At 40.7% G+C, this 17,542-nt stretch overlaps 3 protein-coding genes across 11 annotated transcripts in view; 1 reads left to right on the forward strand and 2 right to left on the reverse strand.

Annotated features, from left to right (window-relative positions):
- LOC109471843 (protein unc-13 homolog B-like) overlaps positions 1 to 8,768 on the reverse strand; it is a 32,083-nt gene extending 23,315 nt beyond the window's left edge. For 5 of the 9 annotated variants that reach the window (XM_019771231.1, XM_019771228.1, XM_019771224.1 and 2 more), the window contains exons 1-6: positions 8,669 to 8,768; positions 5,750 to 5,832; positions 5,172 to 5,365; positions 4,999 to 5,028; positions 2,107 to 2,206; positions 1,371 to 1,488 (exon numbers count right to left, since the gene is read on the reverse strand). In XM_019771231.1, coding sequence (XP_019626790.1) covers positions 1,371 to 1,488; positions 2,107 to 2,206; positions 4,999 to 5,028; positions 5,172 to 5,193 — 270 coding nt within the window. In that variant the 5' untranslated portion in view covers positions 5,194 to 5,365; positions 5,750 to 5,832; positions 8,669 to 8,768. Of the gene's footprint in view, positions 1 to 1,370; positions 1,489 to 2,106; positions 2,207 to 4,998; positions 5,029 to 5,171; positions 5,366 to 5,749; positions 5,833 to 8,668 lie in introns of those variants that run through there. The other 4 variants (XM_019771229.1, XM_019771230.1, XM_019771227.1 and 1 more) reach the window with 2 other exon arrangements.
- A 988-nt stretch (positions 8,769 to 9,756) lies between these two features.
- Positions 9,757 to 13,224, forward strand: LOC109471847 (toll-interacting protein-like). Its single transcript, XM_019771234.1, has 3 exons — positions 9,757 to 9,893; positions 10,299 to 10,809; positions 10,941 to 13,224. The coding sequence occupies exons 1-3, from the start codon at positions 9,801 to 9,803 to the stop codon at positions 11,141 to 11,143; spliced, it is 807 nt and encodes a 268-aa protein (XP_019626793.1). The 5' UTR covers positions 9,757 to 9,800; the 3' UTR covers positions 11,144 to 13,224.
- A 105-nt stretch (positions 13,225 to 13,329) lies between these two features.
- The window catches only part of LOC109471844 (nucleolar complex protein 3 homolog), an 8,155-nt gene continuing 3,942 nt past the window's right edge, over positions 13,330 to 17,542 (reverse strand). The window contains exons 3-8 of the mRNA XM_019771232.1: positions 16,777 to 16,905; positions 16,330 to 16,521; positions 15,821 to 15,990; positions 15,291 to 15,412; positions 14,983 to 15,164; positions 13,330 to 13,924 (exon numbers count right to left, since the gene is read on the reverse strand). Coding sequence (XP_019626791.1) covers positions 13,523 to 13,924; positions 14,983 to 15,164; positions 15,291 to 15,412; positions 15,821 to 15,990; positions 16,330 to 16,521; positions 16,777 to 16,905 — 1,197 coding nt within the window. The 3' untranslated portion in view covers positions 13,330 to 13,522. The remainder of the gene's footprint in view (positions 13,925 to 14,982; positions 15,165 to 15,290; positions 15,413 to 15,820; positions 15,991 to 16,329; positions 16,522 to 16,776; positions 16,906 to 17,542) is intronic.

Consider the following 17,542-nt stretch of genomic DNA (forward strand, 5'->3'; position numbering starts at 1 on the left):
TAACATTTGTTACAGGCTTAGTATAAGTTGCTGGCATTTGAAAACCTGACTGTTATCGCATTATGCAGTAGGCGTGTGTTACAATGCTGGAGCTAAACAGCTCATGGATTTTGTTCTTGTTAAAAGCTCTCCAAGACCAACTGGACTGCTGGACAAAGGCCTAAAAGGGGGTCTACACGCAAGTAGCGTATTATGAATTACACGATGCATAATGATAAATTCCAAAATGAAACCATCCATCAATAACAATTCATGTAAAGCGGCTGGATTACAAATGAGGTAAGATCAAAATCAAAGGCCCCCCAGAAAGTTGACATAATCTAATGTATATGTGGGTAGAAATAAAAAATTTACTGGTTACTGAAAAAAAGGCTCAGCTAATGTAAATCTCCTTCACAAGGAAATGATACTGGAAAAGGAAATCATGATGCAGTCATCACACATCCTCCCACATGCTTATTGATAAATGGACACTGGTATGAGGGTTGGCCTGCGTGGAGACCTGAAGAGCTATTAAATTCTGACTGGTAGAAGAGTTATACAGGATCGGGCAATAGAACTAATTGTCATGGACTGTCTCAGACTGGTGTGTGCATGGTCTGCTCATTGTGCTATAAAAGAATCTCGTTAACTTTTTTTCTCGGAGGAAAAGGATTCAATTTCCGGGCGAGGCAGAGATCTGAATGAGTCATGGTTGCCTACGTGACACAACCAATGCAGTACGTATTGATCACAATGAATACTAAATATGTTACTGAATTCTCAATTACTCTAGTATGCGTCTAGGTTTAAAGATACATTTTTTTTGGTCCCACTTCATCATGCAACCAAAGAATCATGGCCATATAGTGTTGCAATATCTATAGACACATCACCTTAAGAAAACTCGTGATCAAGACGTCAACCTTAAATATAGATATATCATAGAAAAAAGCACAAACAAATCTTCTACACTGACGTGGATACCGACAGAAAAGGACAAAACAAACGTATTACACTAATTGTATATAGCAATGGTTGGGGCTCGTCATAACAATTAATCCTGCAAAAAGTTCTTAAAATGTCTCTCACCTCCTGTACTTTCTCCTTGGTAGCAAGACCAAATACAGTTTATTAACTTGTGATTTCATGAATCATTACAATTCTCCTGCGGGAAAATTGAGCTTGAAATTAAGAAAATATCAAAAATCTAGATTTACATCTCTATAAGTATAACATTGATGATGCTTCAGTTGTAAAAAAAAGGTTGTTTAAACTACATGGTGTAAAAAAATATGCACTTAAGTTAGAGGCATCTAAGTACAACATTTATTAAACAACCTTAAGGGGTGCGAGGCTGCCTTATGATTATGAATGAAAATACGTGGTACCTCAGAAGACTGGGGGATGGTCTGAAGTGGAGTTACCACAGTTCCCAGTAGGGAGTCCCATAGCATCCCCTTATTCCACAACTCTACCACCAAACACATGTCCAGTCTCTCTGTTTCACTGCAACATAGCAAGCAAATAACATGTCAGTCAGACAAACACAACTTTACTGTATATCTATTCATCTTCTAACAAGATACACTCTAATGTAATATTTTGTACATGTAGCTATCATACAGGTCATGACATTGCTTCATATTGTCATTGTGAAAAATGCAAGTAAAAGTTGTATATAGTCTCTCTTTTTCACTGCAAAATACAACAAGATATTTTCCAGTGCATTATAATTATCTTCTATTGTCTTCAATAATTTCATTAATTAAACAGTCTCTTGAGACTGAGCTATCATAAAAATAAAGAGGCATACTTTATAGTCATCATTCAAATCTTATTGAAATTACAACATTTTGCCAAATGCATGTGAAAGCCACAGGAAGATAATCTTAGAGTTATGAAAACACATATATTTCTTATCAATATGATGCTTAATGCTTGTTAAAAAGCTTGTCATATATTATACTTGATGAAACCTTATCTCACTTGTCCTGCCTGCTTTAACGCTGGCTGCACATACTTCCTGTAACATTCTGTGTTCAGTCTATTCCGGTTGTCTAGGCAGAGAACACACCGAATATTCATTACAAAGACAGGACTGATCAATATTCCACCTGTACTTACAATATGAAGTCCTGCTCCCAGCTGGGACTATTGCCTTTCACTGCTATCGTGGTACTCTTCGCATTCTGAAGCTTGAGGGTCACATATGTTTGGAATTTTTCTGGAGTTACACAATGAACAAATCAATTATATGCACAGGTTGGATGGTGGTACAAGGAAATAACTAGTACACTAAAACAGCAGTGGTTCTATCAATAAAAGGATCATTTCAAAATTAACATTGCTACCAACCATACACTGCACTACACAATTGCATGAACCATTTGAGACTACAGCACTGCCAGTTTACAATACGTGTATAAATAATCTACTTCAGATGTTTGCAGTGGCGTAACAGGAATAAACAGGTGAGCATATCAATAACTAAGAATAAGTAACACATTTGATTTACAGTATTTGTAAACTTCCCTAAAAGACCATTTTATATGATATAGAATGTATGAGTTATATCTGCATGATCCAGTTTGTTTCAGCTCTGTCCGTCAATTACCATGGTGCAGGTCAAGTCCAGCATATACTCTGTAGTATAAGTTAAATTTACTAAATGCAATTCACAATGTGACATTATGATCATCAGTGTTGACATAAACAACGTTCTGATGTCTTAGATGTTGCTGAAATTTTAAAACATGTTCATTTTGGAAGGATGTCTAGAGATGATTTGGGTGAAGCGACTTCTGCAGCCTGCAATTTGAACCTGAACCTGACATCAAATTACTCTTCTAAGGGCTGAATTGATTCAAACTCAGCGCTGCTATTATCATTCATCATATGCAGAAATTTTGTCAGTTTGTTTGTTTTTCCCATTTCTATTGTTACAATCCTGCTGACATTTTCCATCAGACTTTTCAGTACACCTGTTATCCGGGTATTTGTTGCACCACCGACATATCACGTACCAAATCAGCTGACACCAGTTTGTCACGATTTTCAACCCCACCCTAATGTTTATGTGGGTATAACACCTGTATAAGTATCTAATACCACTGCGGGGGCGAGGGTACTAAAATACCCCCTGCTGTGGTGCACCAAGTGTCCCCAGGCAGGCAATAACCAATCCAACTCCTCCGGTCAAGGTGAACAATTGCAAGATTTACAGCTGACCAGGTTGTAACACTTCCTTTTAGCAGGTGGGCGTCACCAGAAAGAATACTCAGTGATCTGTTCAAACCCTGAGCATCAAAAGAGGCTTGGAAATTGACATTTGAACTTTTCCTACATTCTCTCACCCTGTGCTTGAGATAAGTTTGGTATGAATTCATCTAATAATATCAACAGCTGATGTTAAGTTAAATGTCAAATAGATTAAGATGTCTGGAATGCAACCTTGCATAATTTTCATAAAACAATTTTATAATAACTTTATTGCGCAACAGTTTTTTTTATATAAATCTGTGGTGGGAGGAGACATTTTGGACTAGTGCTAAGTCACCACACCCAACAGTTTTGGATTATGCATGAGCTGAAGTCTACCATAATGTGATCACACATAATTTACGCATCAAAGATTTCCCATTTGCTGCAGATAACTCCATTTTACCAATTTTGGACTATCAATTTTGGGACTGAGCAGGTGCTAGTTGTGACACAGGAAAAGGTGTAACAGCAGGGGGTAGAAAATTACACAAGTGCATGTAACTAGTCATCTGGAGCTAAGGGAATATTTACACATGAGTTGTTACTTCCTGTTGCTCCCTATTTTTATCTATAATCATATGTTGACATATGGGTGTTAGCCTTTACCTTATATGATATTCTGCACTATGGACATAAGAATATGTACATGTAGAGCACCTAATCAGAAGAAGAAAAAAATGACTCTCTGGCTGTTTCATTTCCTTCTTCATGACCACACTAGGCATCGCACTTTATATTTTTAGCTTCTTAAGGTAAGCTAGATGACACGAAATTTGATATAAGGGTTGCACAAATATCCTCAGGTGTTTTTCTACTGTTTTGATGAAGCCATTCAAACCAATTTTGTAAATGAAATACCTTATAGTGAAATCCAATACATACATGTACATTGTATACCCAAATGTTGGAAATTTAACAGTCCACTGTAGGTGAACTTGACCACGATTTTTCAAGTTTACACTTTTGCACAAATAACAACACTATGATGATAAACAATATGATGGGGAGATTAAAAACCCTTTATTTTGTAGCAAATAGTTTTCTATTTCTTTGGCTATGATAAAACTAAAGTTTGTCTTGATTTATTTGATATATGAGCATGTGCAATATTTCAAACTGTACCTCTTTTCAGTTGCCATGTAGCTAACAGGGAGATCTAGTGGACAGGCTTATGCTTACTTTTGGTGTGTAAATATGGCAGGAATGAAAGACATCACAAATATTCATCTATACCTATGTTTGCCTTTATATTTGACTGCACAAATGTGTATAAAACAGCGAACCTGCATATACATATCAAATATTTAACAGGTGTACTGTGGGGTCATGATTTGCAGATTGTGTCTTTGGAGCAAAAATCCCCAAGGCTCGATTTATTTTCTGCGTATTGATCGCAACTGCTCCACCGTTAATGTTACATGTAAGGCCTGTCACACGCACACCAATATGGGGTAGCACCGGGAAAAGGCAGTTACACATGTACAAACATGGACTTTGATATTTACGTATCGTGCGTCTTCTGGTTAAAATATGAAACACCAGTTTCTGTAACACGGCACCACTGTTGTCACCCAACACCTCTATTCAAGGTCCCGCTACGTGGAAACCGCCGTAACGCCCCCAACTGTTCGCGTAGCCCGGCCTGTTTCGGAACGGGCCCCGGACTAAATCAAAATACCACTCCTTCGCCAACATACAGCGGATCGACGAACATATCGTTATAATTTACTTAGATAGAAATTAGTTCACACTTACCTGCAGCTCCCACCAAGCGTGCTTTCCTCACTGCCCCGCCACCACCGGGAAGAAAAGACGAAATATTCCATGAAACGAGCGGGTATGAAGGAAATATCATAACAGGAAGAAAATCTGTCAAAAATGCTGCCAGCAAACGACCAGATTTCACAAAATCTGGGACCGCTACTCACCGCAAATACATAGCAGTGACATCTTCACCACACCCTTTGTCTAAAAGGCCTGCTCTAACGGACCAAACCCACATCAGGTCCGGTCAGTCGCTGATTGCCCCTCGGCACGTCGACCAGAATCTCACTTTCTCAATATTCGCCATTTTTTGTCCCGCAAGCTTGCACCTGATGACGTCATCTACAGAATGGTCCACCTGCACAGGGGTGTCCAAACGTTAATATCAGACGATTTTTACCTGGTTTCCTTTCCCTTTTCCCCCTTTACCCTGTACAGATTTGTTGATGAATGAGATATCGATAGCAAAGGTCAGATAGCCTATATGTTAGCAGTGATTGTTTTCTCCCTCTTTCTCGGCCGACACTATGTAGCTACAAAATCAACGCATTATTTGTTCAGAATGAATAAAATACCTTTATTTACAATTCTCTGTACCAATAGGCTGATTTCTAGAAATCAAAACAACAAAGCAAACATATATACTAGCCCGATAAAACCAAGAAAGACGTGAAGCACTAGTAGAACAAGGTCAAGATAATGTATAATCGACTGAATAATGTAATACCACCCCCGTGCTTACTTGTAGCAGTCTAACCCCGCCCTGGTCCAGAGATCCGCGGAAGTGTACTGACGTGTGTTCAGTTCGTAGGTTACCACCAGCTTCTGAGAATAGATGGTAGAGCGTTGAGTACCGGAGTACCGTTATCTTATGTCCGACAGACACAACTGTTACGTTTCTTCCCGATCCCTTTTTTCTTCCTCTTCCAGTCATTTCCCGACATCACACAAAAAAGGAAGGCTGAGGTTTTAATTTTCTCGGAATTTCTTGACGTTTTCCAATGAATTGACCTAACGGTCAAATACCGGTGTATGGATCATCAATGTTAGAGATTAGTAGTCTTCATTGGCAAACAGAACATCTCCAGCTAGTGTCAAACACCCTCTTAGATAACAGATCCCAAGGCCAGCGGCGCCGCCCCACATAATAAATGATGAAACTACGTGCAAGTTAATGTCTTATGACTATGCTATGGCTAGAAACCACGCGGCAAATAAGCTACATGTAGATGGACCATGCATCCTTACGTGGTGGATTGACTCATTTACTATAGTATAATTGTTTTTCTCTCCTGTCGACATAAGGGCAGCAGCTGCAGGTTTCTTTGCAGGTAGTTACGTAGTATTGACAAAATTGAATCAATGATCTTCATTACCCAACTTTTTTCCGATTTTGTTCATAGAAATATATCAACACCATACAGATTAAACTAATGTTTGGGCTCCTTAGTCCCATGATGTTGAAAGGGGGTGTACAGTAGTGCAACTGATGAACTTAATGACTTAATTATCTAACTAATTGGCTCTGATTACTTAATGAGACATTTTACTTAACTGGCTAATTAACAAACTTTTCAACCGAACCATTATCAAAGTGACCTATTTGCACAACCTCAAATTAGTCAAACAAATTTTCATCAAACTATCGATATCATACGGACGGAAGCTGGGAAATCGGACTATAATCTTCAAGCTAGCAGACTTTTCGACGAGTGGCAAAATCTTGGGCCTATGCTTTAACCGGCGCCGGCAGTTACGATTTTGCCATGGGAATAATCTGGAGAAGTTAAGATAAAACGTGAGTCGAATCGTGCCTCATGGCTACATCGGAAATAGACTACTGAGAGTAATCTCCAAGCAGATCCCTCTCGGTGGCAAAAAAAAACAGTATGAAATTGGCCAGGCAGTAGCCATTAGCCAGAGAAGGTCGGCAGCCACCGACGGGTTGGTGGGGATAGCGACAAAAAAAAAAAAAAAAAAAAAAACACACACAAACGGCCATAGAATTGAAACTTTGAAACTTTATTAGAATAACCATTAGCGGTGGACCCTAGGGTTCACCGCTAGTCTTCCTGGTATTCATACATACAGACAATACATTTACAAACATAGTTGACAACTATACAAGTCACAAAACACATCTAAATCAATAACATATTTACAATATACATAATTTAAAAAGGTAACGATCATTCCCCCACAACCTCTGCTTGGAGAGTATCATAGAGCTCCACGGTCCCTTCCCTTCCACCAATCATCCATAGTCCTCAAATTCGCTCCATAGCTTTAAACAATTAATGTTTAGAGTTAGATGTTCAAGGGTTAGGTGTAACAAGTCGTTCGGTGCAATGTAGCCAGCGTCCGCCGCGCCGCGTGCCTGCGAAGCTGGCGTGTTTCGCCGGAGGGCGGTTATACCGGCTATATCAATACAGATCAAGATACAGATTCACTGATACAGAAGTTGTCTTTTTGAAAACAACTTATCTTGTAAGACTGATCATCATCACGGCTATGCAGGAAGAAAACCGCCAGGGATTTGCCTACCTTTTTTGCTTCGTCTACCATCATGAAAATCCATTAATCATTTCTTTAATCTACTAGTATGCCGAAGAACAGTTGTGTTGGTAGTGAATGTAGTAAATAAAGACACGCCATATGCATGGCGCTAAAAACATCATCAGTTTTTCTGCATTACCTTTACTAATCGCACGCGCAATTATAAACTCCATTGAGGCCACCCCACAGAATACACGCCGCGGGCAGAGATAATTACTAGTAATACTCGGCTAAAATAGCTTCAGGGGGTGAAGCTGATGACAGGGCCTATGCTTCGCCTTACACCCTGCGTAATAGTTCATTAAAAGATCAAATTTGGTGTTCTGGTTAACATCGAGCCGCTACCGTGTCCCCGGATGACCAGATGTCTGGATGCTACTTCACAGCTGTACTGTGCAGTAGAGCTTGGCGAGGTCAAAATACTATAATGCATTATAGCATTAGTAATCACATCATGTCAAATTACTCATGCCAACTACAAACAACATTGGTGCATGTATACATACATACTCGCATTTTTTTAAAATTTCTGTAAAAATAAATCATTGGTCGGATGCCGCATGATTTCCATCACCGCAAAGCGTAAAGCCACTTGCGTAAGACAACGTGGAGAACGACATCCTGGTGTTAAGTCATGTCAAACACAAAATATTACCTGACTTGTGTCACTTGTTACTTATGTACGTATATACGATACCGGGCTATAAACGGTTTATAAGGTTGCCTTTTGTATTGCATTAGTTCGGCACATTGTCAGTACTTGACGGCCGTGGACCACCATCACATTTAGCTTAAACCGTCCTTAGTTTAATACCATTGTCCAAGTAAGGCAATCAAGTTGATAGTGATGAAGTTATGACTTACAATAACAATGTATCTTTTCTTGACGTCACGGCGTTGACGAAACGGTGGACAAATTTAAAGGAAGAGTTTGGATGAACTCGTTCTTACGACAACGGCGTCTTCGCGGTAATAAGCGCTTAATTCCTGGTCCTACCTTACCAGTGTAGGTTATGACGAATTCGAATAACTGAGTATTGATGTTAGGTTTTATAATGGCCCCGGGTCAAAACGTTGTACAAAATTGAAATGTACATGCTCTTACCGTGCCGAAAAAGGAAGGTAACTCGCGGGCAATCTGTGCTGCTTGGGCTTCAAGCTGCATCTTCAGATGCATGGAATGAGGCTCAGCTAGTCCAGCCACCTGCTATCAGTCACACCATACATTCTAACACGCCTCCTTTGCGCTGTGGGTGGCACTCCAAGCAGAGGTTGTGAAATTGTGATCTTCTTATCATACGCCCTCCCTGTCCGGGACGGGGCGGGAACAAAGACTTTGCTTGCTTTCACATTTTGTATACAGGCTGATATCATAGACGTGTTCCCCGCTTACCTATCCTTACATTCGGGTTAGCAATAGTAATACAAACTAGGCCACCGATAATAACAAGCTCCACTATATTGTTATCGAAAAACTCAACGCGTCTAGCTTTTCTTCATTCACAAAAAGATTATGTAGAAATACCCATGATTTTTGTAATCGTCGTTGTTGCTAGCTGTCAACAGCTTCATCAAAACTTCGATGGTCAAATAAACCTCTTTCTTCACATGACGATAGTGGATATTATAAACAGGTGCACACTGCACAGTGCACTGCACTGACTCGAATTTTAAATCTGTTGTTCTTGTTGACTGATGGTCGTTGGAGTGCTAGTTAGTGCGACATCTTTTCAAGTTTCTTAATTGTTTGTTTTCTTTGCAAGGAATTTCGTTTGGCACAAGTTGAGTTATCCGATTAACGGTTAGTCACATAATCATGCATATATATTCCGTACGTGGCAAGGAGTTCACTCGTGTAATGTCCTTGGATATAATTAGCTATTAAAATGTCAGCACCTTCTGACACCACCAACAGATAGCACATTCTACAGTCGGCTTCTTTAAAATAAAATAAAGTCTAGATCTCATGGTCATTTCCTCACCGCTGAAAGTGGAAGAGACACTTTATTACCATGGTCACAGATACACGCAAAGTAAATCGATATCAAACATTTGATTCTGATAACCATTAGATCACAGAACACATTTTAGACTAGCACTTCAACTCTTATACAAATTATTAGTATTTTATGTACTCATAAAATGTAATGGTAGAACTCCCAGAAAGAATTTTACTAATATGAGAATTTAGCGTTTGCTTGCTATCCAGGAAGAAAGCAGGGGCGAAGCAGAACAAAATGGCGACGAAGGTGACGAAGCGGGGACAGGTAATGTTGGGCGACTTGCCCGACGATTTTCTGCGGATTGAAGCCACCCCACAACAGCTACAGGTACAACATATCACATTGGCTGAGCAGTTGACCAGCTAAATTTATCAGGATGTTTGTATCATCCATGGTTCTGGGTCATTCGGTCGTGACGTCTTGAAGAGGGCGTCGTTTGTAAATATGCTACAATTTGTAGCATGGAGCTACCTCCATGATTGTAGTAAATTGTACAAGGAGCAAGATTTGGGACCACTTGTCAACTTTATGTAAAGTATCTAATACAACCGTATAACTCTTTCATTTTATGTATGAGGATGTCGTTCTCCTAAATTACCAAACACATTGTCCTTGATTAAAGGTAGATCTTCCTGCTCAGTTGTTAATACTGTTGTACCAGTACCATTTTTTGCTAAAACCAAGGAGGTTGACACTCTATCTAACCTGCTTGCTATATCCTGTGTGTCCCAGGCTACTGCAGACATGCAGGCAGCTCAGATGTACGCTCAGTATGGCTTCATGGGGCAGAGCTCGGGCCGACTCAGCATCACGGTCGCTCAGGCCAAGCTGGCCAAGAACTATGGCGTAACACGTATGGACCCCTACTGTCGTATCCGGGTCGGACACGCTGTGTTCGAAACCCCGACAGCCTACAACGGAGCCAAGAACCCTCGCTGGAATAAGGTTGTCCACGCCCCAATCCCACAAGGCGTCAACTCGTTCTACCTGGAGATATTTGACGAGCGGTCCTTCACCATGGACGACAGAGTGGCGTGGGGCCACATCACCATTCCAGAGTCAGTGTTCAACGGGGAGACGGTGGACGACTGGTACACGCTGAGCGGGAGGCAAGGTGACGACAAGGAGGGCATGATCAACCTGGTCCTGTCCCACTCCACGGTATCCATGATGCAGCAGGTTCCCCCGGTCATGCCAATGATGATGGTTCCACAGCCTGTGTACTACCCTACAGTACAAGCAGGTAATCTGGAGGTGTTTTATTAGGCCATGCAATTTTATAAGTTACATTTTCAGGCAAAAGTTGGATGAAAGGAAAATGAAAAAGGCAACCCGACATGAGGTTGACTGCATTTTTCTTTCTCCACCAAACAGGTGTCCCATACCAAGTCCCAGCAGGCCAGATGCCAGCCCAGCAGCAGCAGCCGGCTCAGCCCGTCATCACGGAGGCCGACCTGAAGGCTCTGCAGGACATGTTCCCCAACATGGATGCTGAGGTGGTGCGGTCTGTACTGGAGGCCAACCGTGGCAACAAGGACGCAGCTGTCAACAGCCTGCTGTCCATTACGGCTGAATAGAAACTATGTGAAATCTGTGTTGATCAATGAAATAGTTTAAAAAATCTAAAATTTCAGTCCAACACAAGAAAAAATACACAAGTATGATTTTTTAACCAAACATTTGGCCTTCCTCAGGTACTGACACCCCCACTTCTGACATGAATCCTTCTAGATAATCTCGTGTCAGAAATGACTAGGTCAGTATTCATGAGAAAAGTAAGATTCAGTTGACAATTTGTACTGTTATTTTTCCATGTGTTGGAACTTGAATCAGGAAGTGAATGTGGTTCAACATATGTTACATTTGTAAAGATGTATTATATTATGATGTACTACTGTTTTTTTGTGCTCCAATCCCAGTGCTAATTGCTGCTTACAAGCTACGTGGCACCAACCAACCAACCACTCACAAAATTGTTGAAACTATTGGTTAATGCAAAATACACTTTGATTGTATTGTCAGAATTTCATAAACATGTGGACATGTATTACTTCATTGCCCATGTTCTTGTTGCAGGTAAAAGAAAATATGTAAATAGGGTAATTCAAAGAGGCTGTTGCTGTTCCAATTAAAAAGTTTGAGTTGTTAGAAAAAATTCAAAAGAAGCAAAGTCAATGTTCCAGAAAAATCAATAATCTGCTAAGGAGCATTGAAGATTAAAAGGAAAAGATGACCACATGCTCTTTTAGATATTGGCATTTAGGTATATTACTAGTAGCCTATTCAGACAGGCAGATGCTAGATAGCTAGCTATTGAAAGAACAGAAGTTTTGATTTCTGTTTCCCCTGTAATTTGCAGCTTTTGTAAAACTCAATTCTTGGGTACTTATAGTACCCATTCAAAGTACTTATTCTTGAAAGAGTTTCCCTCGGTCTCCTCAGTTTTTTATGGAAATTAATGCTCGACTTTGGAAAGTCTAGAAAGTCTACATGAAAAAAGCAAGAAGGTTAAATACTTGTATTTAACCTCCTTGAAAAAAGAGAGCATTTTTTTCTGACCAGCCCAGTACTTTTTATGTGGAACAGCCATAAGCCAGAAATTATATTGGGATATTTAAGCAGTGGTAAAGTTTTGTTGGTGTTATCTGAATTCTGTATTGACTTTGCTTATAATCATATCTTACTTTGTGTACAACCAACATCGATATATCACCTAGAATGTCAGGGAGTATTGCTGGATATTGTTGTATACTAGTGGGTAGCTAACAAATCAAGGGTAGGCATATGCAGTAACAAGATATGATTGTATATACATATGGCTCCAATGTTAGCTGGAAAATATAACCATAGACATCTGTAAAGCTTATTCTCTGATGAATTTTCTTATGAACAACTTTTTTTTCATTTTAAGTATTGGGAGAAACCTACAGCTCTGAAACCTAATCAGTGTCCACCTTTAGTGTCTTCCATTCTCATAAGAGGTAATGTTTGTGTAAACAATACTATTTCAAAGGTAATGAGACTGTCATCTAAATAAACTTTGACCCAGGTAAACATTTAAACTATCAAAAACAAGAATTACATCTCTACTATATCTGAAACAAAAGTTGGTATTTGTATATCTGAGACAACACATGTTCTGATATGATCTGACTTCAGGTTCAAGCTGACTTCTTATTAGGACAGCTAGCTTGATCATACCTTGATCATACAATAATTGACAGAATTATGTCAGTGAACAAATCAATTTCCTTTGGCAGCTATAGTAAAATCTTGTGACTGATTATTTGCCTGAAGATCCAGTTTTCATACCGGTAGCTAACAAGTGGGGCGCCTTTTAATATGGGGGATTGCCAAATTTGGAAAATGTGTAATTCTTGTGAAATTAGTCCAAGTATTCAAAGTCTTTATCCAGGATATTGTTTTTCTATTACATTAGTCAGCTTGAGGAGGTGGTCACCTGGGCAGGTATGACCCTGTATCAATTGACCAGCATTTGAGATAATTGCTGAATACATTATTTTAGTCTGCCCATTTCTGAGGCCAGGTCAATCAGACGCAATTTCTCAGTGTCTCTACTTTGCTGTTGCTGTTTTATTTTCCCTGAAGCATGCTGAATATTTAGACTGACGAAGACAAGTAAATATGGTTTTCTGTACATGAATATTGTTTTCTATACATCTGTAATACAACTCAATTAGAAAGAAACTCCCTTTACGGGCACATGTATCTGACCTATTCGTATTCAAACCCTACACGGTATACTATATACTACATGTAAGCTATGTCATAACTAGGGCTAGTCTCTTTGCTCCAGGGTGAAATGGACAAGATGCCATTCTAAAACAACTTGTGTTACATGATTTCAACCTAAGACCAACCTATGTTGTACATGGCATTGTATATATAGTTTCTGTATGCCTCAGTAGAAATCCTTTTTTCCCTCCATAAGTTATCTACATTGCATCACCACAGATATCCTGCTCTAGTTTTCTCATGCTCTCCTGCACCAAACCTCCCACCCTGGAGAATGGCTTCAAATTCTTCCCACCCTTCCCTGGCCCTGCGATTGAGGGGTTAAAGTTCATCTGAGAAGGATCAAACTCTTGCCACAGCTGAGAGGGAGACTTCCTGTCCAGTGAGGGTGGAAGGGACCCAGCTCCCTCTGAAGGTGCCTTCCGTAGTATATGTGCTGCATATCTGCGTACATGGGGATGGTAATGCCTGTTGAGATGGTGGAGTTCCCACAGTGCCGTGGTGTGAGCGTTACAGTGCTCGGGTTCCTGTAGCTCGGGTAGGTACATGCCACCTCCCTGCGTCTCCTCAATCTGCAGCAGCATGTCTGTCTTGGGGAAGACCTACAGTGAAAGCCATGGGAAGACAAAGAAAATGTTACAACTGTGCATAATGTGTAAAATGTAAATTTTGTACATGAATCAATTAGGCCTCGTTCATGATTGAAATGTGTTCCGGTTTGGCCATGATTCGAATCGAAACGGAATATATTTTTGCGTCCGTGATTCAAAACTTGCACCCACACTGGAAACGGTTTCACACCTCGAATTGACTTGCATAACACAATTTCTTTGAATATTTCCTGGGAACCCGGCTCGTAAGGCGGAGAGTTTACGCCTGTCCGGGCGAGTGGTCGCTCGTTCCCGACTCATGTCCTCCCCATAGGCTGTGCCCCGGACGCATCTGGCGCAAACCCCCACGGTCCGCCGCCCCAACGTCCCCGTTGGGCTACCACTCGCCCTGACGCCCAGGGTAGGTTCTCGTACATACCATCCAGTTTCCTCTGAATCTCCTGATTTCCCCAAGTCAATATCGGAAGTCCCGTTTCCTCAGTCGACCAGTAATTAGAAGTCAATGTCAAGATTGTACGATTCAAGTAGAATTTTCCGCAGTACAAGCCACTGCGCCGCGAACTATGGCCGACCGTGGCCCCCACGTACCCGGGAGTACAGCGTCGAACCGGAACGATTCGCATCCGCGCGTTCATGATTACAATTCTACGAACGCGAATCGTTCTGTATCGTTTCAGACCACCTCGCGAGGTGGTTCAGAATAAATCGCAACGGAACCGGTTTGGAGCGTTCATGTTCCCAAATGAATCGATTTATTTTTTTAAATCGCATTGATTCGCAACAGATATCCAATCATGAATGGGGCCTTAGTGAGTATCAGAAAACAAAAAGCAGCCACAATGCCCACAAGTTTGAGTTTCAGTTATCAAGCAATCTTCAAGTATATGTAAGCAATTTCAAAACTAGTACTATAGACGGAAATTTGTTATCAAACACTAAGGTAATATTCTTGAACAAGTCAACACTTGGAGAAGAGGAGAAAACATGTCTAACCCATATCTACCACAAGGTAATGATGAAAGGTGGTTAGTTGACCGATAGATACCGACCTTCAGGAAGTCCCGGGAGGCAGCCAAAGTTCCCAGGGTGCTGTTTGGCAGCAGCTGGAGGGACAGAGTGCACAGCCGCTTCAGGAAGGCGAAGGCACGCTGCATGGACACCTGCTTCCTGCGCTTGTTCAACATGATGTCAATACACTCCAGGGCATTGGTGGTGTCATCTGTGTCCTGACCTACAAGAAAGAAATCTTAAATCAGCAAACATGTAATTTGGTAGATAGTTGGTGCGTTATACAGAAGTGCAAGTATACCAGCTATATAGATACATATACCAGTTGTACATTTACATATTTTCTCACCTGCATGTAGGTGCAGCAGGTTGGCATACAGGTGTGTGTAGAATCTTAATGGGTCAATGTTCAGAACACCTCCCTGGTTAGACAGGATCTGGAATGCTGTCACCATGCAGTGGAGTGTCTCCCTAAGGGATGGAGAAGACACAGTTCAGTAGACATCAAACAAAGTGATGAAATGCAGATACAAGTAGACCAATCACTGCTTAAATGTCTGCAGTACCACTCTATCATACAAGGTGGCACTTCAACACATGTCCATCATCTTTAATTCATTAGTGTGACAAAGTAGTTGGTCAGGTAAAGTGGTTCATTATTGTGTTCATCAATGAAGCAATTTCTTGCATCTAGTTGATGCACGAATTGATATTAAAAACAGACAATATGTCAGTACAGTACATGTATCTCCAAAATTGTTAAATAATTACTGAGAATTGGTTTGTGGTTTGTTAGCAAACACTTTGATCAAATAAAAAAAAATACAAACACAAGCAAAGCTTTAACATATCATCATACAAACCCCATAATTGCCTTACCTGTAACTAAGGCTCCCTGACTCCACCAGTTCTCTCAGCACAGTGATCAGGTCATTGAAAAACTCCACATTAATGAGGTGGGAGAACTTGGCCAGACCCTCCAGGACTGACGGCAGCAGGACAGAATGGCGGTTCCTCTTCAGGATACGGAAGTATGTCAGGAACACCATCTGAACAAAGAGACAACTGTCATTCAGAGATGTTGTGACTTGAAAAGGGTATACAAAGCTGTAGCCAAAATACATTATGTAATTCATTTCCAAGAATGGTAGACTTGCTGTCCTTGAAATCTGTTAATCTGTCCTTTTTCTCTCACTCAGTCATACTCATTATCCGCTTAAACATCTGCTGTTCCCAGAAACTTGCTGCCCAATGTGCCTGTAGGCACAGGAGGACTAAGTCTAAGTTAAGGTTCAAAGTCTCATTTGAAATGCCACAACCTTGAAAATAAATGGAAACATCTTCAGCTTAACAAACCGATAACAAAGTTGTGAAGACTACTATTATACCTCTATGGTTTGAGTGTTGAGGTCAAGCTTCCGCTTCTGGTTCTCTGTAGCCTCGGCCTCCAATAGTTCTCGTGTCAGTTTCTCTTCCCGCTTGGCTCGTTTACGCTGCGCTCGAGATCCCTTCTTCAGCATTTCCTTCTTTTCCTTCATCTTCTTGTCCACTTCTTTCTCTGGGTTTGTGGACTTTATCTCCTGTGTTATGGGTCATGCAAGTGGACATCTAGTTGTTTGATATTTTAATTCATGTAAGGATATAGGAATTTTTGTAACGAAAACTCCATAACATCATACACATCATTATCATTAAAAGTAATTTTCTTTAAATAGATATGTAAAATTTGAAAATTTGCAATGAAAGGAACATTTTTTTGCAATACATGAACACCTTAACATGGATTGACACATATAAACACCTGTAGATAGTGACTACAGTGATGCTTGTCTTACCTTGATTTTAAGTGCTAGCAAGGTTTCTAGCACCTTCGGCTGCACACTGAATGCCTTGCTCTTTACCATACTGGTAATGAGTTTCACCACCTCCATGGTAGCATCACCCTGTCTGTCCTGCTTAAACACCTACAGAAGAAGAGAGATTTCAACCAAGAAAAACTGAAACATGCATTTACAATTAACACTAACAGGCCACACAGGTTACAGAACTTTAGACTTACTGGTATTATTTTGTATGATATGAGAGGTTAAACATTACTCAAGTAATGGGTTTACGGAAAAACCTGGGCTGTCTACCTTACCAGGCTACCTTACCAGTCTACCTTGCCTGTCTAGGACGTCAGGCTACTGAACTCCCCCCATCCACAGCCTCACGAACAGCAAGACTTCCAAGCAGCTGCGCCCCCTGGCGGAATGCATCAGAATTGCACCCACTACTTTGGCACGTGCGTGTGCACAAACCTGTGCAGCATGGAGTTAAACATAACCCGACTAATCGCGCTCCTGGCGGTCGTCGACCCGAAGTGGGTGGGGGGTCATTAACCTCTTGTGTAACACAGGCTATGTTAACACAGCAAGAAAACACAAATTTAGCACAAATTTAGCACAAATAAATATACGCTATGTGCTATGCGCTAGTGACAATCATCGTCACTCGGCGTGGTTACCCAAGTGATGTCAATGTGTCAGGAATGGGGTGTAAGTGAAGAGATGTCACACGTTGTGCGATAGCGATTCAGCCGCTTCAGCGATTCTTCATTTG

The sequence above is a fragment of the Branchiostoma belcheri genome, unplaced genomic scaffold, assembly GCF_001625305.1.
Source record: "Branchiostoma belcheri isolate BF01 breed outbred unplaced genomic scaffold, Haploidv18h27 scaffold26, whole genome shotgun sequence".
Taxonomy (NCBI): Eukaryota; Metazoa; Chordata; class Leptocardii; order Amphioxiformes; family Branchiostomatidae; genus Branchiostoma; species Branchiostoma belcheri.